The sequence below is a fragment of the Propithecus coquereli genome, unplaced genomic scaffold (assembly GCF_000956105.1).
Source record: "Propithecus coquereli isolate 6110/MARCELLA unplaced genomic scaffold, Pcoq_1.0 Scaffold127, whole genome shotgun sequence".
Classification (NCBI taxonomy): domain Eukaryota; kingdom Metazoa; phylum Chordata; class Mammalia; order Primates; family Indriidae; genus Propithecus; species Propithecus coquereli.
The window spans coordinates 6,059,271-6,071,036 of NW_012136858.1; the positions used below are offsets into that span (position 1 = coordinate 6,059,271).

The window sequence follows — 11,766 nt, forward strand, 5'->3', positions numbered from 1 at the left end:
AAGTGGGGCACTACAAGAGCAGAAGAACGGGATCCGTTTGTACTCACCATCAAATTGGTACTAACTGATCAACACTAGGTTGATCACATGGCAGAAATACTCTCTAGGGATTAGGGGGATGCGGGGGGCAAATCTACAACTAAAGGACACGGGGAGCACTAAAGGGAGGGAAGGGCATGCCTTTAACCCACATTTGGGTGAGGCAAAGACATAAAGTGTAACTATAATGTTTGTACCCTCACAAAACCCTGGAATAATAAAAAAAAAAAAATGGAATTTTTTTGTTCTAACTAGATTTTAAACTTTCGTCAAGAGTTTACTTATTTTATTCTTTTCCTTCATTAGCTTGTTAGTCCATGACTCTTAGTATGCATTCTTCAGTGCGTTACCATGAAATGAAAGGTTTCTGTACTTGAAACTTAAGAGTCTTTAATACAAATCATGCTGTTTTAAACACAGTATTGAGACTTGTAAATCATGAAGAATGAAAAGCTAAATGCTTCCCCTTTTTCCACCTCCCACTATAGATACAAGGTGTAGCTGGGTGATATGGATGTTTCACGTAAGTTAACCTCACTTAGGCATGAATTGGATTCTCAAGGAGACACAGCTACCTTCATTCAGTTCTCATGGTCAAGACCTGCATGCCAGCCAGGTGCCCTACGAATGCATGTGTTGTGTCACCCTAGGGACTGAGTGTGCACAGAGCTATAAGTGCTACTCGAAGAAACCCACAAAACTTATATGGATATGTAAATTGTTTTTGAAGTAAACCAGAGGGCATTTATAAAATAATTTGATCTCAAAAAACTAAGGTTGTCTCCTTCCACATAAGGTACTAATACTAAAAATAATTGATAGAAAATAGATTAAATTCAGAATATGGAATTGAAAAGTTAAGGCATCCTTTTATTTTGACAGTTGTGACACCGAAGTGAGCTAACTGGTATTACTCTAAAATTCTTGATATGTACATTGAATGTACTTTCTTACTACTGCAGGTAGTAAGAAAAGTACTGAAATTTCCCATACATAGCAATCCTTAAAATTCAGTTGTAACAATTTTATTGATAACAGCAAAATAAAATTGTTCTTTCTTTTTTTTTTTGAGACAGAGTCTCGCTCTGTTGCCCTGGCTAGAGTGAGTGCCGTGGCGTCAGCCTAGCTCACAGCAACCTCAAACTCCTGGGCTCAAGCGATCCTCCTGCCTCAGCCTCCCGAGTAGCTGGGACTACAGGCATGCACCACCATGCCCAGCTAATTTTTTCTATATATTTTGAGTTGTCCAGCTAATTTCTTTCTATTTTTCAGTAGAGACAGGGTCTCGCTCTTGCTCAGGTTGGTCTAGAACTCCTGAGCTCAAATGATCCTCCCGCCTCAGCCTCCCAGAGTGCTAAGATTACAGGCGTGAGCCACTGTGCCCTGCCTAAAATTGTTCTTTCTCTACGTGCATTATCATGCTTGCTGTGATTACAGCCATACACAGTAGCAGGCTCCGTGGTTGAAACCCACAAGTCCATGTTCCTGGAGGGGGGAATGCAGGCGCAGGGCTCGGTTATGTCAGCAACTCTCCACTTTCAAAAAACTCATACAAAAAGCTGATGGATTGGAAAGTAAATAAAACTGGCCTTTCACCATAGACACTTTGGAGAAGCACTAGTCTAGAATGTTGCATACTACAGAACAGGTGCTCAATATTACTTCATGAATATTTCATCTTCATGAAAAGATGCCATTGATTGGTAAAAATATTTCCTTATACTAGTGTTTATGTGTGGTGTGTGGCAGTTTGCTTGTCCAGTATTTATCTATTATCTGTAATTGGGTGAGTGAGCTTGGGGTTAGGAGTCTTTTCACTTATTAACCATGTTTTCTGTGTGCCTGTCAGTCAGCCTCTCTTGGCCTCTAAAAATTTCCTCATTTAGATTCAAATGAAACAGAATGTGAACATACACTTTGTGAAACTGGGTTCGCAAATGTGAGGTTTTATTGTTACTAACATAAGCCATTTTTTATTCTAAGATCTAGCATCACCAGTCCTTTCTACAAAGTATTGGTTATGAAAAAAAAACTAAAGAATATTGGTTAGGATAATATAACACAGGAAGGGAATACTGCTATTAAGTAAAAGCTGATTTGACTAAAACTCCACTTCTCTACTGGCTAATACTTCTGCACGTCTTTATGATGCCCACATTAAATCATAATGATAAGAGACCCTCAAAATCCTGAAGTGCCTTCTGAACCACCAGGCAGAGGATACATTATGTTGGATATAGTTTTAGTGAAGTGTATTTTAACCCTTTAAAAATTAATTATTCAATATACCCACATGGTACCTGCCTATTAGCCAGACAGTATTATTAACCAAATCATCCTATTCATGCCAGTGAAAGTTTATTATACTATAGATGCTCACATATATGATGATTTTCTCCAAAATTATCCATTAGAAAAGAGGGAATTGCTTTATATTTAGGTCCTTACAAAATCATATTATAGAGCTCTCTCTGGATTACATAACTTTGACAGTGAAGTACTGCCTTGAGAAAACACATTAGCATGGAAATTGTTCAATTAATGTGAGTTTTAGGTACTCATGGAGGTCACTGTAGAATTACTAGAAAAGGTAGCAAAGAAATTTAACATGAATTTAATCACTACTCTGGCTATCAATGTAAACAAGCCTTTTAAAGATCACTTTAAAAACAATACTGTATGAGATTATGTTGCAAAAATCAGGACTAAACACCTGTAAGATTCATTGGATGTGCTGTAATGCAAATGGATAATTTCCATGGATCTTTGTTATGGAACAAATTGTGTTTCACCCCACTTCTTCCCAAATTGATGTTGAAACTTCAACTCCTAATATGACTGTATTTGGAGATAGGTCCTTTAAAAAGGTAATTAAAATTAAATGAGGTCATTGAGATGGGCCCTATTCCAATAAGACTGGTGTTTTTCTAAGAAGAAGAAATCAGGACACAGACATGTACAGAGGAAAGACCACATGAAGACAGTGAGAAGGCAGCCATCTACAAGCCAGGAGGAGAAGCTTCAGGAGAAAACAAACCTGCCAACACCTTGGTCTTGGACTTCGGCCTCCAAAATTGTGAGAAAATACATTTCTGTTGTCTAAGCCACCCAGTCTGTGGTACTTTGCTATGGCAACTTTAGCAGACTAATAGAGCATCCTATATGCTGGTTAAAATGGTGGAGTATCCAAAACAAGGTAGGTGGAAGCTGAGATGGTGTACCTGGAAAACCTAGATGACCCAAAGTGGCCCTAGGGATGAGGAAGTAGACAGTAGCAAAGATGCTTGTGAAGAGTTGATTTTTGATTGCAATTGTTCTATAAAAAAGCATGGAAAAAGCAATGTTTTTAAAATAACATTTTAAAAATGTCTTGAGGTTTTCTGGGGGGAAATGGGAGATTGTCTTGTAATTAGGATTTATGTAAATAAGTTTTCTTTTTCAAATTAGAATAAAGTACAGTCCTGCATATGTAGAAATACCATGATATTATTTACTATTGATGATCAGTCAAGTTAACTTTGAAATGAAAATGACATTTATTGTGTATATAATTCATTTTTAAAGTCAGTTTCAAATAAGACAAATGCCATTTGGGTAAGTTTGATGGGGGTTGAGCTATATGGTATATAGGTGTACAGTATAAATAACTCTGTTTTAAAATAATACATTGAATTAGAACCCTCTTCTTTATCCCACGCCCTCACATCAGCTGCCATAGGTCCATCCTTCTGCCTATGATGACAGTTTTCTGTTTCATGGAAAATGCTGGTATCCACTGAGTATAAATGCAGACATTCAGTGATGTCGTCCCATTTCTTTTGCTTTTTGATGTTCTTTTACTCTTAAGAAACCATTTGAGTGTTTCTCATTCTAATGAGTTACAGGTAGTCCCAAATTTCTTTGGAATGTTTTTTATACAGGAGAAATCATTCTCTTCCCAAGTTCTTCAGTGAAGATACCACATCATCGAGAAAGGATTTGGCTTTGAACAAGGGTATACTCCAAAGTGGGGATACATGAAGTGGTGATTAAAAAGCAGGAAACACTTAAACACACGTTTTCTAGCCTAGTTATCTCCATGACAAAACAGACAAAATGCATGTATATACCTTTATCTTCAAAGTTCCCCTTCTAGGGAAAGTCCCACCAAAATCAGAAACATTTGCACCAATCTAAAGATTTTTTCTTGTGAAGAGGTGAAACCTCGTGAACCACAGCGTGTCAATAAAAATAATGGAATATTATTATTTCCTTTTATTAAACGTGTAGAGATGCATAAAAAATAGGTAATAGGCTATAAAGTGAAGCAAGAGTTTCTGTCATAATGAGGATTTAGGTGCATGTAGGTTCCATGCAAATGAACTCTAGGTGCTTCCCAAGTCCACCTAGTCCGAAGACTATAATGACACTCATGTAAAAGAAATCATTAATGCGAATGTGCCCACAACATTGGTAATGTGCTTTTCCAGGGAATGTGGGTAACAACATCAGTTGCTACAGTGTCATATTCCTGCAGCACTTATGTAATGCTGCGTATACAATAGATGGTTAATAAATGCAAATCAACACATCGCCACACTAGAAAAAAAATTTTTTCCTTGGGGCCACCCTCTTTTATTACGAAAATAGAATAAAAACTTTGAAAACAAAACAATCCTTTATAATTTAATGCAAAATTTGTTATTTTTTATTGTTTTCTGTGCGTGAGTTATATGCAACTTGAAAAATAGTTCACCTGAGCTCCCAAAGTGAAGAGATGTGTGAGTTACATACGCTTCGTTAGGCCCTGGGCTGAAAACTAGCGTGAGTTAAATACAACTCACACTGCAGTTACTGTGTTAAACCAGTGAGTGTCTTGTCAGTGTAGCTTTGCAAAGCTGCAGAAGGGACAGTAGAACCACGAGGGGGTACTGGGAATATTTTTTTAACATATCCTTAAATTCTTTTTCGTTACACAGATATTTCTGTAGTGCACACCATGCAGAGTGTGGAATTTATAGAATTACAGGCATCTATGAGAAAATAGACCAGTATATTAAATTGAATAAAATGTATGCGGCTGGAAAGATTATCCTGGAGTATTTATCAATGGCGTGGGTGTCGATTCTCATGCTCACGTAGCTGTTTCTCTGACTTTTCCTCTGTGGGGAGCTCCTCTCCGAGGCCAGGGTCAGCTGCACCATCATCCTGTCGGGCTTCTCGCCGCTGTCGGTGTCCGGCAGGTAGCTGTCCAGGTCGTTCACCTCCCCGTCGCTGTAGCCGCCGTCCAGCATCCCGGCGCGGGCCGGAGGCAGCCCGCCGGCGCAGGGCAGCTGCGAACACAGCAAACACAGGTGCCGCTCAGCGTCTGCCCTCGGAAGCGCTTCCAAAGAAACGGCATAGTGGAGGGTGTTGCTTTTTCCTAGTTTCTTTCTTATTCCAGTTTGGGAAGAGGGTAGGACAGTAACGGTGGTGTCACTGTAAACATTCTAAAACAGCAGGTATCCATTTTTGTTGAACTAAAGGACTCTTGTTGACTCTTAGGAACATCGCAATGTGATAGCAGGGACCTACAAGAATGTTGATTCTTGATGACATAAATCGACTTGTTCTCCATGAGATCATAAACTAACAAGAGCCCTTGATAAAAATGTTTACAGATCACATTATTGTGTATGTGAGAGAGAGAGAGAGAGAGAGAGAGAGAGAGAGAGAGAGAGATGGGGGTGAGAACTGGAAAGGTATAGTCATCGTGAGGCTAGATCATTGCAATAGGATGAGAATTTTCTGGAGGACATAACCATCGAGCTACAGACTGGACAGACAGACGAAAGCCGGTGGGAGGGAAGATAGCCTGGGAGATGTAGGAGGTCACATATGAAGGAAAAGTTCCTAGAACAGGAATTGTTCTTTCCTAGAGGGTTCTTTTAATACACCTCTATGTTTGTAAATAATTTGTTCCACCATGTTAAATTGCCATTTCTTTTTCTCCTGGGATTCCCTCACTAAACTGAACACCACCAAGATGTTGCTAAGACCCAAGACAGGTCTTAGTTACACTGGCTTTAGCAGCTGCAAGTATGTGGAAAGGGCTAAATAAATGTTTAGTAAACAAAAGATGTCACCCACAGTAAATGTCACACTGACTTAACGCACGTGGTGATGTTTGCTCTTCACAACCACCCTGTGAAGTAGGCAGAGGAGGGGGTATCACAACCCCATTTTACGGAGGAGGTCTGACCTGCCCGGGGCCCCAGAGCTGGACCAGGCTCCATCCTGCCCAGACGCTTTAAGCGCCCTTTGGTGAAGTCACCTTCTCCCGCAGCTTCTGCTCCTTCCGCTCCTGCACCGTGGTCAGGTAGTTGACGGCCGCGTACTCCAGCACCGAGAGGAACACGAACACGAAGCTGACCCAGAGGTAGATGTCCACGGCCTTGATGTAGGACACGCGGGGCATGGAGGCGTTCACGCCCGTGATGATGGTCGACATGGTCAGCACCGTCGTGATGCCTGCAAACACACACGAGGAGAAATAAGCGTTTGTTTGTCTTTCACCAATCAGGAATGGCTTCGCGTCTCCGCTTATTTGTCCCTGCTGCTCCCTCGACCTAGACTGTCTCCATCCCTGCCCCTCTGCCTAGCAAACATCTACTCATCTTTCACAATTTCGCTTTTGCGAAGCTTTTCCTGATCCTTTCCCTCTCATCCCCGCCCGTTTCCCCTCTGCCTACCGTGTGTATTCATCATAGCATCTGTGTCGCTTTATCCTTCCGCAGAGAGCCCCAGACTTTTTGGCATTAAGGTATTTATCTCAATTTTTAAAAATAAGAGATTCATTTACGAGTGGGTATACATGGGGGAGGGGGAAGGTGCATGAGGTTTATCTTAATATTTGTGTCCTTGCTCCTCCTATGGAGTCCTGTTGTCCTGGCGCCGTTAACAGCTGTCATGACTCCCTTGGCCGCCACCCCGTGCTGACCTGGCTGCCACTCGGCAATGTCCACTCCAGGACCCAGAGGTCGATTTTACTAAGGATGATGATGTTAACTTCATCTATAGGAGACAGATTGCAAAACTAGAATGTATGTTTATTTAGCACAGTGACTGTTCAAGCTACAGAACAACTGTTAGAGGACCGGGCATCTGTCCATGGAAATTTGCCCAGGATTTCAAATTAAGCTCAGAACATTTGTTTGGCAAACATCAAATCATAGAGGATTGGGGTCATCTTAAGGGCCAGCCCCAATCCAGTTTCACTAAAACCTGGTGAGTCACATTCCCCCTTGCAGCCCCTGAACTGTCTGAGTGATGGTGGTGTGTGTGATTAATTGGGTACAATATTCAGAATGAGTGCAAGTTGATGGCAAACAGCCGCTGATGGAATGCTTGTGGAGTGGGCATTCTCAGACTTGAGTATGTGTAAGAATGACTGGGAAAGCTTGTTAAAAATGGTGGTTCCTGGTCCTCACCTAGAGATTATGATTTTGTGGATGTAGATGAGACCCAGGACTCTTCATTTTTAACAATTTCCCTCAGAGAGTCTCTTACAAAGATCTTTCATGCCACCTTTTGAGAAACCCTGTTATAGAATGTGATTCATTTCACAAGTGAGCAGAGAAAGCACCTAAAGACCAGGATCATCCACCCTAGAACACAGCTCTCATGAAACTAAAGGTGGGCTGTTTGGATGGGCACCTGTAGGGTCCTGGAAAATTTTGCTACATAGATTCTTTTTTTTTTTTTTTTTTTTTTTTTGAGATACAGTCTTGCTCTGCCACCGGGCTAGAGTGCAGTGGCGTCGTTATAGCTCACAGTAACCTCAAACTCCTGGACTCAAGCGATCCTCCTGCCTGAGCCTCCCTAATAGCTGGGACTACAGATGCATGTCACCATGCCCAGCTAATTTTTCTAATTTTGGTAGATACAGGAGTCTCACTCTTGCTCAGGCTGGTCTCAAACTCCTGAGCTCAAGGAATCCTCCTGCCTAAGCCTCCCAGAGTGCTAGGATTACAGGCGTGAGCCACCGCGCCCGGCCCATAGATTCTTAATTATGGGATTTTACCTGACATTAAATAACTTGGAGTTTCTCCAAGTTACAATACCTAAAGGGGTATAGGACAAATTTGAAAAGAATGTTGAAAGAAACGAGAAGGCATGGAAAAAAAAAAAAAAGAAGAAAAGAATGCTTTTGTCTGGAAGGAATTACTCATATTTTCAGATGCTTGGAATGTACACTTGAGATATTTCTTACCTAGGGGGACTCTGGCAGGCACAGCTCTACGGTCAATCCAGAAGGACACCCAGGACAGCATGACCATCAGGGTGGCGGGGAAATAGGTTTGGAGTAAGAAGAAGAAGATGTGTCGACGCAGCGTGAAGTTAATATATAGACGGTTGTACCAGCCTGGGGGACACAGGAAGAAAAGATGGCACACATCATAGCTACTAGCTCCTTCAAATAACAAATTTTAATTAGGGAATCATAAATACTTTAGACACTCCAATGCAATCTTACCATAGGTTTAAAAGGTGGAAATGAGAAAAAACCATGGAATAAAGTGATTACATGGTAATCCACACCACTTGGGTGAATCCATCTTAAATCTTTGGCCCCTGTCCTATACACAAAGGGAGCCCCTTGAGAAGGTTGTTTAAACTCTTGTTACTCAAAATTCGTTCCCGGGCCCAGTAGCCTCACCACCACCTGGGTGGGAGCTTGTTGGAAATGCAGCCGTTAGGGCCCCACCACAGATCTACTGAATTAGAATCTCCACTTAACAATATTCCCCACGCAATTTGTGTACATGCCAAAGTTTGAGAAGCACTGATTTAGACAATCCCCTCTGAATTTCTTTATTGGGAGAAATGTGCTTTAAGTTAAAATACAAAACTAAACACGACATTGTATTTAGGAGCAGAGTGAACAATCACAGGTCCAGCTATGCTTTAGCTCTGCTCTTGTGTTCTTTACAAGGAAAATGTATGGCTAGGGGGTTGAAGGGAAAGGGAGGATGATGGAGGGAAAAGGCAAAGGCAGGATAAGTTGAGATGCCTAGGACTGAAAATTAAATGTGAACTTGGCAGCACTGACTGGAAACTGGCATCCTGGCTAATTTGGGACCTGCCTCATGGAACCAGGAAGTGATTGTGAGGCACTGTCAAAATGCTGAGGGTCAAAAGAACCAGGGTCCCCTCGTGGGTGATGGAAGCAGAGGACTAGGAGTGCTGGGTGGCATGCTACATTGGAAGTAAAGCAGTGCTCTGTCTTATAGACAGGAAGACCACGGGGTACTTAGAAGATTGCACTTCCCTGTGCGGTCAATCAAGGAAGTTCTTAGCAATAGAACTGCTTAAGAATTTGAGCAAAATCATTCTGAAAGGTGACTGGTCCAAAAAGAGGCAAGGGATGGAGCAAGTTAGCCTAAGCTATTTAAGTAGCACAGGCAGGCTCTCAGGAAGGTCACGGGCAACCAGAGGTAGCAAGCCTGTCCAGACAGTTGGTTCAAAAAGCAACAACCAGGCCCACAGGGGAATAACCAGCGGTTCCTGCATGGAGGCTTAGAGGAGAGTCACACAGGGCTTGTGCAAGCAGGGTGGCAGGAGGGGATTGGTTAAGAGCAGAGTGCCCTGAGTAGCTGGCTGGAGCAGGGAAAAATGAATGAAAAACAACAGACCGAAGTTGAACTTGTTTCTTGCTGTAGAGGAAGAGCCTCTGACAGGCATATCAGGCTATGGTGCCAGCTACTAAGCTGGCGATGCAATTATCTCAAATAAACCTGCTCATTTATGTTTGAGTCCCACTAATATTTTTTAGGTTTGTACTCCTGATGCATTGATGATATAAGAAAATCACCTCCACCCAGTGCTTGCCACCCACTAGACTTCATTTGGGATTCTTGTGTTTTGTTTCAGATAGGAGTGACACAGGCTCTGCTTACTTGACAACCAACTCACACCTTTCCTACAAGGGAGGATGAACCTCTACATCTTGGCCGAAGCCTCCCCACACCCAGCCCCTCCCCCCACACCCACCTGTGCTGCTGTAGAAAGCCAGTTTAGTGGTGGTGTGGAATTCTTGAATGAGGAACTGGGAGAGTGAGATGCGCTCATCTGTCTTCAAGGAGTCGTTGCCTTTTTTCCAGTACAGCATGAGGTCATCTTCCGTGTAGGCATCTGGAAGGATGGGAGACGGTGTCAGGCACAAGGCAGGGGAAAGACGGGCCTGTCTGTGGGGCTGTGTGGAAGCTACGTGTCTTGCTCTCTCACACACACTACTGGGATTGTGATTAGTCTGAATAAACGAACCACAGTCTAAACAAAGCAAAACAAAATCCAAAAAAACAAATCTAATGCTCCCCAGTCTTTCAAAAGTCATCAAAGCAAAGCTCTCAAGCCCAAGTGCTCATAATTCCTGCAAAAGGGCACACTCCCCAAGTCAGCCCGCCACTGATCAAATTAGATCACGTGAAGTTGCTGTTTTTTAGGTCAGAATTCACATGGTTTGGCCTTATAAACCAGGGGTAATTTAGCCCTTTCCTTTCTTCTTTCAAAGTGTAGTGACTCATCAATCAATCGATGGTAAATGCCTTTAAACACTATCAGGTAATAAAGGCTGTGTTCTAGCAAGAAAGGATCCACAAAGAAACGGGAGCAGAACAAAGTCCCTAGTTACTCCTACCCGGGTAAAGTCAAAGTGAACCCATGATAATCACCCTCTTTGGTGCCACCATTTCTCCCAACCCCACCCACTTCAGGTGAATACATGTCTTACTCCAGCTGAACAAACCTGCCTACAGCCTGGTCACAACTGAGATAAAACCTAATGGAGTTGCCAGTCCAATCTGCTCACTTGTAAACAGCTCCTTCCGGGGCTCCCTGATAATACATTTTTTTTTGGAGACAGAGTCTTGCTCTGCCGCCCAGGCATCAGCCTAGCTCACAGTAACCTCAAACTCCTAGGCTCAAGCGATCCTCTCAGTCTCCCTAGTAGCTGGAACTACAGGTGAGTACCACCATACCTAGCTGATTTTTCTAGTTTTGGCAAAGATGGAGTCTAGGCTGGTCTAGAACCACTGAGCTCAAGCGATCCTCCTGCCTCGGCCTCCCAGGGTGCTAGGATTACAGGCGTGAGCCACAGCACCCGGCCCCCTGACAATATTTTCTCCCTGTTTTCCAACCCTTTACCTATGCGATCATTGGTTTTAAGTGTCAACTTGGTGTGGCTACAGCACCCAGTTTTCAACCAAACACTAATCTGTGGAGGTTTTTGTAGATGTGACTAGTGTCCACAACCAGTGGACTTTAAAGAAGATGATCCTGGATAAACTGGTGGGCCTGATCCAATCAGTGAAAGGCTGTAAGAACAGCTGAGGCTTCTGGAAGAAGTTCCACCTGTGGGTTGCAAAAAATTGTGCGGTGCACAAAAGTTTTAAATTTTCATGAAGTCCAATTTGTCTCTTTTTTCACTTGTTGCCTGTGCCCGGGGTGTCACAGGCCTAGTTTTCAACTTTCCCAGGACTCCTGCCTGTGTGTGAGCTTCCTGAGGCTCCTGGGCTGTACCTGAGAGTGGACCCGGGAGTCCCAGCCACCACACGTGCTCACAGCAGCAGCTCCCTAGGGCAACTGTTGCCAACTCTGCTTTTGCCAGGAATCCTTTCTTCAGTGGAAAATGTATTTAGAAAAGCAACAAAACAGACCAAAAACGGGCTCTCTGGATGGACTCGTGTGTGTGTGTGTGTGTGTGTGTGT

The 11,766-nt window shown here is 42.8% G+C and overlaps 1 protein-coding gene across 4 annotated transcripts in view; it reads right to left on the minus strand.

Moving 5' to 3' along the window:
* Positions 1-4,879: 4,879 nt before the first annotated feature.
* The window catches only part of GABRR1 (gamma-aminobutyric acid (GABA) A receptor, rho 1), a 34,957-nt gene continuing 28,070 nt past the window's right edge, over positions 4,880-11,766 (minus strand). For 3 of the 4 annotated variants that reach the window (XM_012638200.1, XM_012638198.1, XM_012638199.1), the window contains 4 exons: positions 10,051-10,191; positions 8,270-8,422; positions 6,332-6,528; positions 5,052-5,351 (listed from right to left, as the gene is read on the minus strand). In XM_012638200.1, coding sequence (XP_012493654.1) covers positions 5,052-5,351; positions 6,332-6,528; positions 8,270-8,422; positions 10,051-10,191 — 791 coding nt within the window. Of the gene's footprint in view, positions 5,352-6,331; positions 6,529-8,269; positions 8,423-10,050; positions 10,192-11,766 lie in introns of all 4 variants that reach the window. The other variant, XM_012638201.1, reaches the window with a different exon arrangement.